General features: G+C 39.4%; 1 protein-coding gene across 12 annotated transcripts in view; it reads right to left on the reverse strand.

The window, feature by feature from the left end:
• Positions 1–18,916, reverse strand: part of HACE1 (HECT domain and ankyrin repeat containing E3 ubiquitin protein ligase 1) — a 127,570-nt gene extending 108,654 nt beyond the window's left edge. For 3 of the 12 annotated variants that reach the window (XR_008653598.2, XM_055260015.2, XM_055260081.2), the window contains exons 1-5: positions 18,555–18,891; positions 10,982–11,036; positions 9,570–9,659; positions 7,778–7,882; positions 1,875–1,950 (exon numbers count right to left, since the gene is read on the reverse strand). Coding sequence is in view for 9 of the 12 variants with exons in the window: in XM_055260015.2 (XP_055115990.1) it covers positions 1,875–1,950; positions 7,778–7,882; positions 9,570–9,659; positions 10,982–11,036; positions 18,555–18,630 (402 nt within the window). In the remaining 3 variants the exon portion in view is untranslated. The other 9 variants (XM_055260004.2, XM_055259995.2, XM_055260000.2 and 6 more) reach the window with 8 other exon arrangements.
• Positions 18,917–19,349: the final 433 nt, after the last annotated feature.

Below are 19,349 nucleotides of genomic sequence, written 5' to 3' on the forward strand. Positions count from 1 at the left end.
GAACATCTTATGCAATTAAAACAGATTATATTAACACTGAACCATCATGCCTAAACTGGTTAGTGTCCTAAGTAAAGATCTATGTCATTTCTAGGGTTTCATAACCCTCTGTTGCACGTACCATGTCACTAAGCATCCTATGGATATTCAGAATACAGTCTTTCCTTACAGAATAGGTGGGATTATATTATTAATACATAACAAAATCTGAATTTTTTACAGGAATTGTAGATTCCACATAATAATCATGATTGAGTTTATTATATAATAAGCCATTCAAAATTTTAGGAAAGTTGTTTTTCTATATCTCATCCCCCAATTTTTAATCATACAGGCCTTGAAAACCAGCATGGTAAGTAAATATTCAGTATTATTCTTTATTCAAAAATTAAAAGATTCAAAATATAAATACTATCAAAGGAATGTATAATTTAATAAATAAAACATTTTCTGCCATGATTTCAAAACAACTGCTCAACAGTAACATAATTCTATGTTATCTCTACTTCCAAAATTAATAATGCTCCATTAAATAATGACAATTTGGTTAAAACTTTGGGATTTCAACAATCTCTTTAGCAATAGCCCATACCACCTCCATGTGATTCAAAAATATATAAACTTATATTTGCAAAGAAAGTGGTATGGCAAAATGGCCAATACTACTTTATATAAAATGTAAGTCTAATAATAGGACAAAATGTTAACAGTAATTTTATTTTTGGGATGCAGAAGTTAAAGGACTGCTTGAGGCCAAGAGTTCAAGACTAGCCTGGGTATCAAAGCAGGACCCCACCTCCATAAAAAAATATAAAATATACTAGCCAAGGGTAGTGATACACACCTATAGTCCCAGCTACTTGGAAGGATAATGCTGGATGATTTCCTGAGCCCAAGAGTTTGAGGTTGCAGTGAGCTATGATCATGCCACTACACTGCAGCCTGGGTGACAGTGAGACCCTGTCTCTAAAAAAAGGTTTTATTGGCCGGGCACAGTGGCTCACACCTGTAATCCCAGCACCTTGGGAGGCCAGCAGGTGGATCACCGGAGGTCAGGAGTTCAAGACCAGCCTGGCCAACATGGTGAAACCCCGTCTCTACTAAAAATACAAAAGTTTATTTTTTTTTTAACCATGATTATCTCAGAGTGCAAGGAATACAGGGAGTGCTCATTCCCTCTGTTACCTTTTTTCTTCTTTTCTGACTATCTAATTCTACAATGAACATATTAAAAGTACTTAAAAGAACATAATGAAAAACAGCTCTCCAAGAATGAACACATAACACACCTCAGCAGAGATGCTCCTAAGAAGTCCCTCAAAAGTCAGTGACAAAGGCTAGGGGAATAAGCTTCAAAATAAATGAAAGTCATAAACTTAAAAAGGAGAAGACAGAAATATGGTAAGCCATAACTTAATATAGCTTAAAACTTTATCTCAAATCATTCTACACCTTTTTAATCCCTATAAAGAAGTAACACAGGCCAGGTGCGGTGGCTCACTCCTATAATCCCAGCACTTTGGGAGGCCGAGACAGGTGAATCACTTGAGGCCAGAAGTTAGAAACCAGCCTGGCCAACATAGTGAAACCCCACCTCTACTAAAAATATAAAAATTATCTGGGCATGGTGGCGCATACCTGTAATCCCAGATACTTGGGTGGCTGAGGCACAAGAATCACTTGAACCAGGAGGCAGAGATTGCAGTGAGCACAGATTACACCACTGCACTCCAGCCTGAGTGACAGAGCGAGACTCTGTCTCAGAAAAAAGTAACTCGCAGAAACACTTGTACTACACTTTGCCTAACGGTCACATTCAATATCATTTTCTAAAACATACTTTTAAAACATCAGATGAAATTGATAGCACTTACTGCTGTAAGGCCTTCATTATTACAAATGTTGACATCAGCGCTATATTCTAATAATTTACTCATACATTTCTTCTGCCTGAAAAGAAAAAAGAGTCATGGATAACTGGTACTAAAAAAAATATGCAAATGACAATTAATTTACTGAAATATTAGAAACAATCAATAACAGCTGATGACATCCTAACATCTTTATCTGTAATATCAAGCCATATCTGCAATATTTAAACAAACACTACTTGACGCAAGATACAAAACTGCTTCTATGACTCAAAGATAACAGGATAAAACAATGACACAGTCAGGTTTTCATATCATTGGGACAAATCATCATTCAAACTGTAGAGAAATTTCTAGTATTGACTAAGTTCATGAAATAGTAATATTCATTAGAAATATAACAAAATACAAGTCTAATGGAAGGGGAATGGATAGAGAAAAATGATGTCTCAACATTGTATCCTACATTCTTGACAGCAAAATATTTAAAAGATAACACTAAGATGTTATAAAACCATACTCAGAATATAAATAAAATACACGTCTATGCATACCTCTACTCAGGAGGGTGAGGAGGGGGATGTAGAGATTTTTTTTTTTTCAGTTATTTGTATTGTGGTAAAATACATATAAAATTTGCCATCATAACTTTTTTTTTTTTTGAGACAGAGTCTTGCCAGGCTGGAATGCAGTGGCGCGATCTTGGTTTACTACAACATCCGCCTCCCGGGTTCAAGCGATTCTCCTGCCTCAGCCTTCCGAGTAGCTGGGACTACAGGCGTGTGCCCATCATGCCAGCTAATTTTTGTATGGGGTTTTGTTTTTTTTCCCTGAGATGGAGCTGCGCTCTTGTTGCCCAGGCTGGAGTGCAGTGGCGGATCTTGGCTCACCGCAACCTCCACCTCCTGGGTTCAAGTGATTCTCCTGCCTCAGCCTCCCAAGCAGCTAGGATTTCAGGCATGGGCCACCATGCCCAGCTAATTTTATATTTTTAGTAGAAACGGGGTTTCACCATGTTGGCCAGGATGGTCTTGATCTCTTGACCTCGTGATCTGCCCGCCTCAGCCTCCCAAAGTGTGGGGATTACAGGCGTGAGCCACCACAGTGGCCCATCATAAACTTTTTTTTTTTTTTTTTTTTGAGATGGAGTTTCACTCTTTGTTGCCCAGGCTGGAGTGCAGTGACATGATCTCGGCTCACTGCAACTTCCGCCTCCCAGGTTCAAGCAATTCTTCTGTCTCAGCCTCCCAAGTAGCTGGGATTACAGACATGCACCACCACGCCTGGCTAATTTTTGTATTTTTTAGTAAAGACAGGGTTTCACCATGTTGGACAGGCTGGTCTCGAACTCCTGACATCAGGTGATCCACCCCCCCCTCCAGCCTCCCAAAGTGCTGGGATTACAGACGTGAGCCACTACACCCAGCCTCCATCACAACTTTTTTTTTTTTTTTTTTGAGACAGAGTTTCACTTTTGTTGCCCAGGCTGGAGTGCAATGGCACAATTTAGGCTCACTGCAACCTCTGCCTCCTGGGTTCAAGCAATTCTCCTGCCTCAGCCTCCCGAGTAGCTGGGATTACAGGCGCCCGCCACCATGCCCAGCTAATTTTTCATATTTTTAGTACAGACTGGGTTTCACCACGTTGGCCAGGCTGGTCTTGAACTCCTCACCTCAGGCGATCCACCTGCCTCAGCCTCCCTAAGTGCTGGAATTACAGGCGTGAGCCACCACGCCTGGCCCCCATCACAACCATTTTTAAGTGTATAGTTCACTGGTAAATAGTCCAGTGAGTAAACAGTAATACATACAATATAGTGTGTATATATTAAATACATATGTATTGTATACATATTATATAATAAATATAGTAGTAATATAATATGAGGTTGGTACAAAAGTAATGGTGGTTTTTGCCATTACTTTGAATGGCAGAGTATATAGTATACATGAATATATTACTATTTATTCAACTACATCATAAACATCTTCATACCATGGATTATATCACATTTCTTTAATCAACTCAGTACTAAGCATAGCCAGGCTCATAGTAGCTCTCAATAAAACTTTGATTATTAATATTCAATCTTGTAAGTCAATAGCTAAAATTCTCATTGATTGAATAAAACTTTTAAGAAAAAAAGAACTGACAAGTTACTTTTCTTGCTTTTTGTACATGTAATGAAGTTAAATGTCACTTAAAATTAGCATTATAATCAAAGAAACTGAAGAAAATAAAGCTCTGGGTAACCTTTTTTTTTTTTGAGACGGAGTCTCGCTCTGTCGCCCAGGCTGGAGTGCCGTGGCGTGATCTCGGCTCACTGTAAGCTCTGCCTCCCAGGTTCACGCCATTCTCCTGCCTCAGCCTCCTGAGTGGCTGGGATTACAGGCACCTGCCACCACACCTGGCTAATTTTTTGTATTTTTTAGTAGAGACGGGGGTTTCACCGTGTTAGCCAGGATGGTCTCGATCTCCTAACCTCGTGATCCGCCCACCTCGGCCTCCCAAAGTGCTGGGATTACAGGCTTGAGCCACCGCACCCAGCCTACTCTGGGTAAACTTTTAAGATAAAACATTTACAAAGTTCCTTTATCTAACACACTGTTAGGAAAACCTTAAGAAATAAATATTCAATAATCATGAGACCACAAACCAGAAAGTCCCATTAAAATAAATGCATTGTTTAAATGTGTGTTCATGTGTCTATACCCATATGGGTGGATTTCTAAAACCTTTCAGAAGCCTATTATGGACCATGGCCTAAGCCAATAATGCCAAAATAAATCATTAGGTAGGAATGAGCCAGGGAAATAGGCCCAAAAAATGTTTATGGTAGGGGTTCTTGAAGAAAAGCAGTAATCTATAATGCTTTCCCTTCCAAAAATGGATTGCAAAAGGCACAGGGAATGTAGGAGAGAAATATATCCTATCTTTCTACTGAACAACCATTATTACTATTTTCCAGGGTCTGAATAAGTCAAATCAACCCAATAAATAAGTAGCTATTTTGCTAACAGAACTAAAATATTATGTAACATATGGGCCCTACCCTTTATGAGCTCCTATCACCTAAAAAATAAAGAAAAACTCTTCTTTCAAAACTGACCAAAACACAACCTAAGAACACACAATAATTTTAAAGCCTCTCCTTTTAACATTCTCACATAAGCATGAGCAATGCTGAATCCCCCTGTACAAGGAAGCAACTATATTCCTGCTCAGATATTGCCCAATTATAGGGAGCTTATGGCAACCCAAATTACACAGGGACCAGTCACCCACGTGCTCTGTGGAAGCTTAATGGGGTTTCTTTTGGAAAGAAGGACAATCCAATACAGCACTAATGGCAAAGAGAAAAATGCTAAAGCAGGCCAAGAGAAATACAGCAGCCATCTGATGACAGCTGAGGGAACAAAACAAAAAGCTGGCCCCAAAACACAGATTGACCAACAAAATGGGAAGAACTCTACTACGACTTCTACTTCAGTATGGATAAATGTGAATTCATAAAAAAATTACAGTAAAAAGCTATTTCTGAAACCATCAGCCACTACAGGAAGTACTCAAACACTTAGCAAACATTGAGCACCTCTAAGCTGTACAAGGCTTCCACTCAATAAATAATAAAAACCAAAATATTTAAGTATTGAATATCAAGAGTAATCTTTATAGAAACAGAAAGGCATCCAAATTAAAGAGAGTCATGAATTCTTTTTATTCCTTTTCTTCTTGCTGAATGGCTATGTGAATCGTGTAATATCTGCCATATTTCTTCACCTTTAAAATGTAATGGTCTTCAATCACTGTTGACAGAAAGAGTGATCAAAACTATTTCTTTTCTCTGTGCCACTTTATTTGTTTCTGAAAAACAGTACATGAAAATTCTTTTTAGCAGACCAAGAACATCCTGTCTTTCAAGTCTAAGACCTATTTCTTGCTCCTCACACTGAAGTCTTATGACTAAGTCGCCTACTGAAATGACAGCAGTTTTTATCCCTGCTCTGCACTAATCTCTGCTTTCATTAACATAGTTGTTGAAACAGAGTTCTAAGATATTTTTCTACATGTAACCTTTTCAAGACCTTTGTCAACACCCCATCAACACTTGGGATAATGTACCTAGACCTGAGATCAATTCAGCAAGGGAATGAATGATTTACTCTATGACCTTGGGTGTGACACATTACAAGATACCTAACATGGCTAATTATAAAAACAACTGTTTAATCAGCACATTGTTACCTATGAGAACAGTGGACAATTAAACTGGCTCACATGCTAAATCAGGAAATGGAGCAGATCAGCAAGAGTCAAAGGACTATGCCTGTCCAACCTAGGCATCACTATAGTTGTCTTTTTTGCTCTATTTTAATCTTTATATGCAAAAATTTGGCCTCAGATTGATGTAATGGACAATTTTTAGTTCCATATCCATCTTATTAGGCAGCCAACTCAAATATCTAGATGCACAGTTGAGAATAGGAAACAAAAATATCTTGAAGGGTAATTTAAAAAAAAAAGACACAATGCATTTGTATACCATATCCACAGAGAAGTTTTTAGGGTTTTTTTTTGTGGTGGTTGTTGTTTTGAGACAGAGTTTCCCTCTGTTGTCCCGGCTGGAATGCAATGGCGCAATCTCCACTCACTGCAACCTAGCTCTCCCGGGCACTCAAGCGATTCTCATGCCTCAGCGTCCCAGGCTCAAGCAATTTTCATGCCTCAGCCTCTTAAGTAGCTAAGATTACAGGCATGCACCACCATGCCTGGATTATTTTTGTATTTTTAGTAGAGACAGGGTTTCACCACGTTGGTCAGACTGGTCTCAAACTCCTGACCTCAAATGATCTGCCCGCCTTGGCCTCCCAAAAGGCTGGGATTACAGGCCTGGACTCCATAAAGAAGTTTTACAGTGTTTGAAAGGGTTTAGGCCGGGTGTGGTGGCTCACGCCTGTAATCCCAGCATTCTGAGAGGCCAAGGTGGGCAGATCACCTGAGGTCAGGAGATCGAGACCATCCTGGCCAACATGGTAAAACCCCGTCTCTACTAAAAATACAAAAATTAGCTGGGCATGGTGGCACGTGCCTGAAATCCCAGCTACTCAGGAGGCTGAGGCAGAAGAATCGCTTGAACCCAGGAGATAGAGGTTGCAGCGAGCTGAGACTGTGCCACTGCACTCCAGCCTGGTGACAGAGTAAGACCCCATCTCAAAAAAAAAAAAAAAAAAAAGAAAGAGTTTATAAAATATAAGTTCTTCAAGTCCTGAAACAAAAAATATTTATTTTCATTTTAAACATAATTCCAATCATTTTGGTCTGATTTCTCAGACCAAATAAAAACTAATGTTTGCACTAAAAGGAGTAAACTACCCCAGTATCTAGGAAGATTACTCTGGTACAGCTCATCCACAATAATTACAAATAAACTGTGTACAATATATTAAGTCTACGTATAATTCCATTAATAAAATTAACTAAACAAGCAATTTGCAAAATGAGCCATGGAGTTAGGAGTGGCAAAAGAGTAGCAGGAAAAAAGCACACTAAAATAGAGATGAAAATTATGCTTTTCAGAAAATACAATGTCACTATAATACAAGTAATAATGAACTTCCACATATAATATTTTCAAGAAGAAAATTAGTGAGAATCTAATAAATTAATAAATATGATAGGTATTTTTAAATTGAATATAATGACCCCAGATCCACTATAAAGAAGAACGATATCATCAATAATATCTTCGAGAGACAAAAAAATATATAGAAAATAAAATATGCACCATTATTGTAGTTTTTCCCAAGGTAAATATCGGGGGTGCAGGAGGAATCATCAAATCAAGGAAAAGTGCCTTGAATAACTGATAATACAGCTTAAGCCACTTAAGAAAACTAAATAGTTACCCATTTCTTGCTGCCAAATGAAGGGGTGTACAGCCTGAAATATCTTGATAGTTAGGATTTGCTCCTTTCTTTAACAGCAAAACCAAGCATTCCACCGATCCACAACTAAAACAATATTAAAAGACAGTTCAGATACATTCAACATACAGCCATACTTGATGTAGTTTAATTAAAAAACAAAATATTCTATTAAACACAATTTTCTTTTTGTTTTTCAGACAGAGTCTTGCTCTGTCGCCCACGCTGGAGTGCAGTGGCACCATCACAGTTCACTGCAGCCTTGACCTCCTGGGCTCAAGCAATCCTCCCACCTCAGCCTCCCAAGTAGCTGGGACTTACAGGCATGAGCCACCACAATTGGGTAAATTTTTTTTTTTTTTCCTCTGTAGAGAAGAGGCCACATTATGTTGCCCAGGCTGATTTCAAACTCCTGAACTCAAGCAATCCTCCTACCTCAGCCTCCCAAAGTGCTGGGATTACAGGCGTGAGCCACCATGCCCGGGCTTAAACACATTTTTTTTTTTTTTTTTTTTACTTGAGACAGAGTCTCGCATGTCACCCAGGCTGGAGTGCAGTGGTGCGATCTCAGCTCACTGCAAGCTCCGCCTCCCAGGTTCACGCCATTCTCCTGCCTCAGCCTCCCAAGTAGCTGGGACTACAGGCACCTGCCACCATGCCAGGCTACTTTTTTTTGTATTTTTAGCAGAGACGGGGTTTCACCGTGTTAGCCAGGATGGTCTTGATCTCCTGACCTCAAGATCCACCCACCTCGGCCTCCCAAAGTGCTGGGATTACAGGCGTGAGCCACCACGCCCGGCCATTTTTTTTTTTTTTTTTGAGACAGAGTCTTGCTGTGTCACCCAAGCTAGAGAGCAGTGGCACAATCTTGGCTCACTGCAACCTTAGCCTCCAGGGTTCAAGTAATTCTCTTGCCTCAGCCTCCCAAGTAGCTGGGATTACAGGTGCATGCCAGGACACCTGGCTAATTTCTGTATTTTTAGTAGAGATGGGGTTTCACCATGTTGGCCAGGCTGGTCTCGAACTCCTGACCTCAAGTGATCTACCCACCTCAGCCTCCAAAAGTGCTGGAATTACGGGTGTGAGCCTCTCTGCGCGGCCTTTTAAACACATTATTTTTACCTATAATTTGACTTCTGACACAAATTTAACTTCTGACACAAATAGTAAACATTCTCTACTTTCAAGATGGTCCATTCTACTATGAAAATTATTAAGTATTTGAGAAATTCAAATACTTCAAAGAAACCATATGATACTTTCAACTTTCTGGCCTTTCATAAGCCAAATTATTCATGAACAATTAATTTCAACACACCTACCTAAATCCTGAAAAGAGGGTAGGTACCAATTAGTTAACTGATTGATTACATACCAGGAGACTGTAGATAAAACTCATTATCCCACCTATGTAAAAAATATAAAGCCAATGACTTCATCTGCAGACAGCATATAAAATCTCAAATTACTGGGATAAAAAGAAAATTTTGGTGAACTGTACCAGTAAGTACATCCAGGAAAGACAATCTCCATGTCTAACCTACTGATCTGATATAAAACAAACTAAGACAAGAGGGACATGAGATTTACACACAATCCCAAAGTTAACAGTTTAGAGACAGAACGGATAGCACACCACGCCCTCAAACAGGATAAAGAACTACTCAGCTGTCTGTTCTCATCTCTCCCCAGAAATACTGTGTGACAATGCTGTTCAAAGCTCACTGATCCTTGGCCTAGATCAGAGTTTAACTCAAAATATCTTTAGTCTTACTTTGCTGCAATGTGAAGCAAGCTTCTTTTCACACGTCCGAACGCATAATTGACATCAAATTTTGAATTTGATAGTAGTTCAGAAACAGACCTATGCCAAAATAAAAAAGAGGAATTAACGTGTAAAAAAAAGTTTTTAAAAACACAATAAATCAAGTTAACAACTCTTTAGCTGCTCTGTTTGTTTGTTTGTTTGTTTGTTTGTTGAGACAGAGTCTTGCTCTGTCACAGGCTGGAGTACAGTGGCGAGATCTTGGTTCACTGCAACCTCCACCTCCCTGGTTCAAGCAATTCTCCTGCCTCAGCCTCCTGAGTAGCCGGGACTACAGGCGCATGCCACTACACCCAGCTAATTTTTGTATTTTTAGTAGAGACGGGGTTTCACCAAGTTGGCCAAGATGGTCTCAATCTCTTGACCTCGTGATCCGCCTGCCTCAGCCTCCCAAAGTGCTGGGATTACAGGCGTGAGCCACCCCACCCGGCTTAGCTACTCTTACTGATTCTTCAGGTTTTGTCCCACACCCACCACAAAATACTGCACTATTCTCTTAGTATGTTAGCCGGCACAGTATTATCCAAAAACCAAATGCCTTGATCAATAAGCTGGTGCTGAAGGTTTCCTCATCTGCCACTTGGATAATCCTATGTTACCTGCTCTTAGGACACACAACAGAGTAAGCTGGCTTTAGCTTTCCTTAGGTTCTTGAGAAACAAAGGGTGTAGGACTGGCTGCTCCCCTTGCCAAAAGTTGAGCCTAGCTCTATTAATTTTGGCCAAATAAAGAAAATCAGACAAAAAACATTTTTTAATTATACCAGGTAGGAAATTTAAAACAAAAAAAAAAATTTTAAACTTGTTTCAAAATAGTTTCTCTTTACATTCTTCTTATTATATCAAAAAATTCAATGGCTAGCCATGGCAGAGCTGACTGGTTTAAGTGTAAAGATCCCCTCACAAAGCCAAATAATTGTATTTCATATATGGCCCTGTAAAAGAGTGTCAACACTACATCAATAAAAGGAACACAAAAGTAAGTAGCACATAAGGGAAATAAGTCGTCCCTCAGCCATAATCTTTTGCTATAAACATCAGTAGTGACCTCTAAATCATCACAATGTATTTTTCTATGTCAGTGACCAACCAAATACTTAATATCTCAATATTCATTAAGAAAATCTCTCACCATAAGATTCTACAGCTCATATAGATCTTGGAAAATCTTATTCCTTATTTCACACACACAAAATTACAACAGAGAAGTTAAATAACTTGCCCCAGAACAACATCTATGTCCAAACTGTGTGTGTGTGTGTGTGTGTGTGTGTGCGCGCGCGTGCATGCGCGGGCATGTGGTATACATTTAGAACAATATATGCTTCTTAAAAAGCAAAAATTTTTGAAACAAGCACTCACCTGTGTTGATCAGCCATAACCATTGGCATTAATGTATAAACAGCAGTTTCATTATCTGAGTAAAAAAAAAAAACAGAAAGAGTTCATTTATCCCCTACTTTGTCCAAGGGGTGATACTTAAGATAAGTTTAGAATTTTCCTAACTCTATACAAAAAGCAAAAAGGAGAGGAAGAAGGAGGAAAGAATAATGCAGAATACCAGAGGTATTTCAGAATTTATGATAGTGCAGAATCTTTCATCCCCTCCACTGCTGATCCCTTTTACATCATTACAAAAGAGCTTAGCTTCTGGATGTAAAAGGAAAATTAAAGACTGATTCTTCAGAAGGTTTTGCCCCATTATCCACCAAAAAACAATTCTCTAAGTGTAGTATGGTAGCCCGCACATCATCATCCAAAAATCTTTCTGTAGCTTTAACAATTGAAATTTCTTTTACTTCCAAAGAGGTATTTACAGGCATCATGTTTTATCATACTTAGATGTAGTTTAGGGGAATTTTAAATATATATGGATATTAAATATATATATGCTAAAATAATTTTAAAACCTTAAATATACACAATACTGGCTTCTTGTCAATATTATTACAAAAGAAATTAGTTTAGATGCTTTTATGAAACAGCACTGAAGTCTTCATTGTACTTATCACTTTACTCACAACATTTTTATTCACATGTGCTATGGTTTGAATGCATCTACCAAAAGTTCATGTGTTGGAAATTTGGTTGCTACTACGGCAGTGTGAAGAGGTGAGGCTTTGGGGAGGCAATTGAGCCATGAGGGCTCCTCCTTCATGAATGGATTAATTCTGTTAATCCAGGAGTGGGTTAGTTATAGTGAAGTTCAGTCCCCTTCCCTCTAGCCCTTCCTCTCTCACCCTTCTGCCTTCTACCATGGGATGACTCTTACTCAATGCTGGTGCCACGCTGTTGGACTTCCCAGCTTCCAGAACTGTGAGAAATACATTTGTTTCCTTTACAAGTTATCCAGTGTGTGGTATTGTTGTATCAGCAGAAAACAGGCTAAGAGAGACCCTTTACACAATAAATTCACAAAAACATGACCCAAAAGGTTAAAAATCAGTATCTATGATGCCATATTATACTTATGTACATTTTAGCTAGTGTTTTGAATTGATTTTTATATATCACTAAGGGTCATTTCTCAATTCAATGTATTTTGGAGGTTTATGTTTTTTAAGAAATTATTTACAAAGATGAAACTCTGACAACCCCCACTCAGCCCTTTAAAAGTTAATGCTGCTGCTCAGTTAATAGGTTAAAGTTGAAGGAGAAACAGGATATTTACACAGTATCAAGTACCCCTCAAAAATATTGACTAATTACAAAGGAAAAAGAAAATTTATAGTGAAGAACCCAGCAGACACTATCTTAATCAACTGACAAAGGGTAACATCACCAAAAATAATATATATTCAATATCATATAGTTCCTGATATGATCCACTGAAAAGGACACATCACTTTTGCAGTACAGCAGTCCCCACTTACCCGCAGGGGACACATTCCAAGACCCCGAGTCAATGCCTAAAACCGTGGATAGTACCAAACCCTATGTATACAATTTTTTTCCCTACATGATAAAGTTTAATTTATAAATTGGGCACAGTAAGAGATTAACAACAATAAATAATAAAATAGGACAATTATAACACTATACTGTAATAAAAGTTATGTGAATGTGGTCTCTCTCCCTCTCTCTCAAAATATTATGCTGTGCCTCCCACAACTGAAACCTCGGAAAGCAAAGCTGCAGATAAGGGTGGACTACTGTTCTTGCCAAAAATGCATAACTTCAATCTAATCATGAGAAAATGTCAGATAAGCCCAAATTAAAGGGAATTCCACAAAACACCTGATCGGTCCTCTTTAAAAGTCTCAGGACCATTAAACACAAAGAAAAACTAAAGAACTATCACAGTTTGGAGGAGACTAAAGAAACATAACTAAAGGCAATGTGGTATCCTGAATTGGATCCTTAAATGACATTACTGGGAAAGCTGGTGAAATTTTAATAAACTCTGTAGTATAATTAATAATATATACAAATGTTAATTTCTTATTTTTGACAACTGTACTGTGGTTGTACAAGATGTTAACCTTAGGGAAAGGTGAGTGAAAGTTACATGGGAGGAACTCTGGGCTATTCATGTAAGTTTTCTGTAAGTTTAAAATTACTTTAAAAAATACTTTTTTTAAAAGGAGGAGGAACTGTCATACATTAAGAGACTTAAGAGACACATCCACCATATGTAATATGTAGTCCTTATCTGGATAGTGATTCAAAAAAACCAACTGTAAAAGGACATTTTTGAGAAAATTTTTGAGATGAGGACAAACTGTTTATGGACTTGGTATTTTATTTCAAGATAAAACAATAATACTGTTAACTGTATTGGCTCTAGTAATGGTATTATAATTGTGTTTGAAAAACATAATTCATATGTTTAGAAATATAAACTGAGCTGTTCATAGGGGCAATGGAAAAAAAGTTATCAATATTCCTTCACATATTTGTTCATTATTTTACTGTGAGCGTATACATGAAAAGCAATTTAGTCCTTGTCAACATTCACAAGTTCAGTATGCAGATGCAACAACTTTTTCATTATAAAAGTAAAATACTAATAAATCCTATTAATAACTAACATTTAAGAACCATTATCTTAAAGGCACTTTTCTTTTTTTTTATTTATTTTTTTTTTTTTTTTTTTTTTTTTTTTTTTTTTGAGACGGAGTCTCGCTCTGTCGCCCAGGCTGGAGTGCAGTGGCGCCCTCTCGGCTCACTGCAAGCTCCGCCTCCCGGGTTCACGCCATTCTCCTGCCTCAGCCTCTCCGAGTAGCTGGGACTACAGGCGCCCGCCACTACGCCCGGCTAATTTTTTTGTATTTTTAGTAGAGACGGGGTTTCACTTTTCTAAACACTTTGCATATATCATTGCTTTTCTCCTCACAACCACCCTATGAAGTAGGTACTATTATCCTCATTTTACAGATGAGAAAACTGAAGTACTAGTTAAGTAACAAGCTGTGTAACAGCAGCATTAAGTGGCTGATTCCAGAGCCTCTACAAATAATATATCCTGGCTGGGCGCAGTGGCTTACGCCTGTAATCCCAGCACTTTGGCAGGCCGAGGCGGGCAGATCACTAGAAGTCAGGAGATCGAGACCATCCTGGCTAACACGGTGAAAGCCCATCTCCACTAAAAATACAAAAATTAGAAAGGTGTGGTGGCAGGCGCATGTAGTCCCAGCTACCCAGGAGGCTGAGGCAGGAGAATGGCGTGAACCCAGGAGGCAGAGCTTGCAATGAGCCGAGATTGTGCCACTGCACTCCAGCCTGGGTGACGAGCGAGACTCCATTTCGGAAAAAAAAAAAATAAAAATAAAGATAAAAAATAAAAAGATAATATATCCTACAATGCACCTAGTATATACTACATAACCAGAAGGTCTACAATAGAATACTATTCTCTTAATATGTAAAATAGACTCTGTTTTATCCTTTTATATTTCTTTTTTTAAATGCTGACTGCAACCCACTAATTGCTCTCAGAAACTACCAATGAGTCACCACCAGGAGTTGAAAATACTATACTAAGCCTCCCCTGGCATGACAACATTCTTTATCGTTCATATAATAATACATGTCCCAATAAAAATCTGAACTTCTAAACCATGAGAATTTCCATTAAGTCACTCCATAATAAAGTCATAAAAAAACACTGTTAAAACAAACAAACAAACAAAAAACACTGTTATTTGTGGGTTTAAACTTAAATCAAGATAAACTTTAAATCAAGATAGTGCATAATTTTAAGTAAGCATTAGTGAGCATAATAAGGTTCACAGTGGTTGTATTTGTAAGGTTTTTATTTTTTAGATAAAAATTGGATTTACATCTTATTTAAGTCACATCTAACCTAAAGAAAAAAATAGGTCACATACATTAACAGGTAAGTATGAAGAAATTCTAACCACAACTGTGATGCTAGAAGGAGACTATCCAAGAAATACTATACTAAGAAAGGACAGAACAAAATTTGTTGCCAGATACTTCCTTGTCTACTCTTGAAGACACCTTCAGAATTAGGTATATAATTAAAGTCTCCAGGGTGACAAGAAAAGTTTAATCTATCAATTTATTAGACATGTTTGCCATTTTTATCACTACAGTTTCAAAACCCAACTGTTACCAAAATAAAAGGTGCTCAGAGTAATTAATTATATACAATCTCTCTTCAAACCATCACATGGAGTAATTTTTTTAAACACAATTATCCTAATCACATATGCTAAAATGGGCTCAAATTTTATTATTTTATTAAACAAACTGCATTCACTATATAGTAGTTCAAACTTTACATACACTAACAACATACACCATACACCTTTCTTTTATTTATGTGTTTTTTTTTTTTTTTTTTTTGAGACTGAGTTTCGCTCTTAATGTCTAGGCTACAATGCAGTGGCGCGATCTCGGCTCACCGCAACCTCCGCCTCCCAGGTTCAAGCAATTCTCCTGCCTCAGCCTCCCAAGTAGCTGGGATTACAGGCACCCGCCACCACATCCAGCTAATTTTTTGTATTTTTAGTGGAGCCGGGGTTTCACCATGTTAGCCAGCTGGTCTCACACTCCCGACCTCAGGTGATCCACCCACCTCGGCCTCCCAAAGTGCTGGGATTACAGGTGTGAGCCACTCGGCCCGGCCTCCACCTTTTAAACACTACTAAGAATCCATATCCCTAAAGTAACTTCTTACTCTTCACCTCCTTTTCTCTCAAGAATATTCCTGTGTTAGGCCTTCCTAGGATGACTCAACTACCTGTACTCCATTACTTAGGGTAATACTCAGGTTTTCATCATCTCAAAGAAACATAACATCCAACTCCGTTTATCAAACATCTATAGTTTCAACCTTTGCAACAAAATTAATTTTAGAGTACAAGCTGACTAAAAAGTTTACAAGCTTAATAGTTTGTTGTAATTAGATGCTTATTGATTATTGAATTCTAACAAAGCAAAAAAAATCTGATTATTTTCTAAATTTAGAGAGATCTCAGAGTTTCCATTCAGCCTTTAAAATATAAGCACAAATGTGGATTTGTATCAGTAGGAATGTTTTATATATATATATATATATAAAACATATATATATATAAAACATATATATATAAAACATATATATATATATATATATTCCAGTATGTATGATATATTTGAAAGAGCCAAGCTCAGAGAATTCAAAGACTCATCAGAACTTAGAGACAAAGGTAAATTAAATTCAAGGAACAAAATGAACAAATTCATTATAATCAAAGAAAAGCAAATGCAAACAAGATGCCATTTTTGCCTATATGTGGAAAAGTTTTACTTTTACTGATAATACTCTAGTTTCTGGGCACTCTCAGACTGCTGGTGGAACTTTCCAAGGAGTAAGTTGAGAAACTGATACATTGAGCCTTAGAGATGTATTGTAGATATTCTTCTTGCAAGAATAAGCCCTAAGGAAGTATTTAGAGGCAGACTATGTCTTAAATACAAAGCTGTTTCTCATAAAATCAGTTTAAAAACAGTATTTAGATTCAACATTTGTTACATGCATCCTGTGAAATTGTGAAGTCATTAAGCCTATTGAAGAATACAAAAAAAACTTTTGGGGCCGGGCACGGTGGCTCACGCCTATAATCCCCCAGCACTTTGGGAGGCCGAGGCGGGCGGATCACGAGGTCAGGAGATCGAGACCATCCTAGCTAACACGGTGAAACCCCGTCTCTACTAAAAATACAAAAAATTAGCCGGGCATGGTGGCAGGCTCCTGTAGTCCCAACTACTCGGAAGGCTGAGGCAGGAGAATAGTGTGAACCCCGGAGGTGGAGTTTGCAGTGAGTCGAGATGGCGCCACTGCACTCCAGCCTGGGAGACAGAGCGAGACTTCGTCTCAAAAAAAAAAAAAAAATTGGGATGCTTTCTAAACACAAAATAAAAGACTATATGCAATATGATTTTAACTTGTTAGGGAGAGAAAAAGAAATAACAATGGTAACATTGTTTATAATTGGATGGTGGAATGACTTTTTTTTATATTTTTCTTTATTTTCCAAATTTTCTACAATGAAACTATATTACTTTTAAAACCAAGTAACAATATCAAAGTCTTCTAAATCACATTTATGTAAAAAATATCGGGATTCAAACTAGACAATATAAATTATACATGTAGTCTTCATCAAGCTATACCAATAATTCGACTACGAAAAATAAGTAAGAGTTACACTTAAGAAATGGATTCAAATGTGAAAGTTGGAAAGAAAATATAGAAAAAGTTGAAGCTAGAATCTAGTTACCAAAATCTGAATTCTAAATAGAGACTAGAGACCATTTTTTCAAGAAGATTATCCCCAGGCCAGGCGCGGTGGCTCACATCTGTAATCCCAACACTTTGCCAGGAGCAGGGTGCGGATCACTTGAGCCCAGGAGTTAAGACCAGCCTGGGGAACATAGTGAGACCTCATCTCTATAAAAGAAAGGAAAGAAAATTATCGCCAAAGTACCCAATCCCACACTTCTTTCATGACCGTCTGCCAAGGTCTCCTTCCCTATCCTACAAACCACCCAGCAGCAATTCAAAAAGAGTTTTGAAAAAATAAGATAAACTACTACAATTAAGAAAAAAGCTATTCACCAGCTACAACCTCCTCCCAACCCTTCTCTCACTTGGGCATAAAGAGCCAGAAGCTTCTTAGAAGCAGCACTGCTATCTCCCATCACCACTAAAATGTCTGAATTCCTGACGCTGCAAACAAAACTGCTTATTTTCTCTCCTTGTTATTAGCAGAGTTTTACCTGTCCTGAAGGAACCCTGGCACGGTGAACTAAAAGTCCTGATCCTCAGGGACCATGAAGTCCCTAGGATGCAGATGCGTCCTAGTTCCCAGCTAGCCCACTCAATACTAGTCCCTGATGAATAAATGAAGAATGAAGGCAGGCATGCATATTAAAGAAAAATGTATTGTGTTTACGCACACAGTACTTTAAGAGTACCTGTTTGATGTTTGACAACCCTTTGTTTGCCTGTTACCAAAACAAGGCAGTGCCCCACATTTTAAAAAATAACAAAAATAAAAGCCCGCCTGGCCCCCCGATGCAGCTTAAAGTAAACACCATCTTTGGATCATCTCTATCCCCCGGGACTGTTAAATGACCCGCAATTATGATGTTTTCTGACTCCGGGTCTCGGGCCTCCGGCTGGTATTCCTGCCCCTTTGCCAAGACCCCTAATCGACAGACGTTGTGAGAGCTTTGTCTCGCTCCTCCCAGCAGCGGAACCCCCACCAACCCAGTTTCCTCCCGCAAACTCCCACCTGCCGGGGTGGGAGCGGCGGGCCAGGGGAGTTCAGGGCCCGGGGCCGCCTCTCAGCTCAGGAAAGTAAAAGTGGGCGTTTTCTCAGCTTTCAGTTAGTTTTTCCACCCGACCTTGACGCAGCCGGAGCTCCTGCCCCACTGGCCGCCCCCCGCCCCGCGGCCAGCCCGGCCCCGCGACCAGGCTCACCCTCGGGCAACTCCACGGTGCGCGCGCGGCGCAGCGAGCGCGTCAGGCGGTTGAGTTGCTCCATCGCTCTCTCCATCCTCGGCGCGCCCTCCGCGAACCTCAGCGATTCCCCGCCGCACCGGCGGCCTCCGCGCCCAGCGCCCTACATCTCGCCTGGGCCCGTCCAGCAGGCGGAGACGCGGGCTTGCCCTGGCTAGAGCACTGAGCTGCGAGGGCTGCCTGGGGCCACGTCCTGCGTCCGGGAGCCGGGATGCTGCCGGACCGACCACCTAAGGGACACTCGCCGCCGCCTCTGCTCGCGCCTTTCCTGCTGCCACCGCCGCCGCGTCCCTCCCGGGCTCGCGTGGCCTTCTGGGAACTGTAGTTTCCAGCTGGCGGAACCGAGCGCCCTGGGCGGAGTCACGCTGGGGGCGCCCAGGCCACGCCGAGGCGGGCGCAGGGCTGAGTGTGCGGGAAGCCACGCAGCAACTGGGCGTACTCCTAAGTTCCTGGAAAGGCATTCTCATGCCCTGCTCCTCCTACCCTTTCCCAAAGTTGTACAGGAGCAGCTTTCTCCAATTCTATAACTTTACTATAAAACAGATTGGAAATTGGCACAATTGTTTTTAAATCCGTCACCACCTTTCTAGTACTGTATTAGTGCCTTTGTTTCAGGTACCCTACATGAACTGTTTAAGTATGGTATTTTCATATGTCAAATTTAAAGAGTAATAAAATCAAACAAATCCAAAAGCACAATATGCTTTTGTCTTCATTGTAAATAACTTGACAATAGCTTAATTAGTTGTTTTTCCT

This window comes from Symphalangus syndactylus, chromosome 2 (genome assembly GCF_028878055.3).
Source record: "Symphalangus syndactylus isolate Jambi chromosome 2, NHGRI_mSymSyn1-v2.1_pri, whole genome shotgun sequence".
In the NCBI taxonomy this organism is placed as follows: domain Eukaryota; kingdom Metazoa; phylum Chordata; class Mammalia; order Primates; family Hylobatidae; genus Symphalangus; species Symphalangus syndactylus.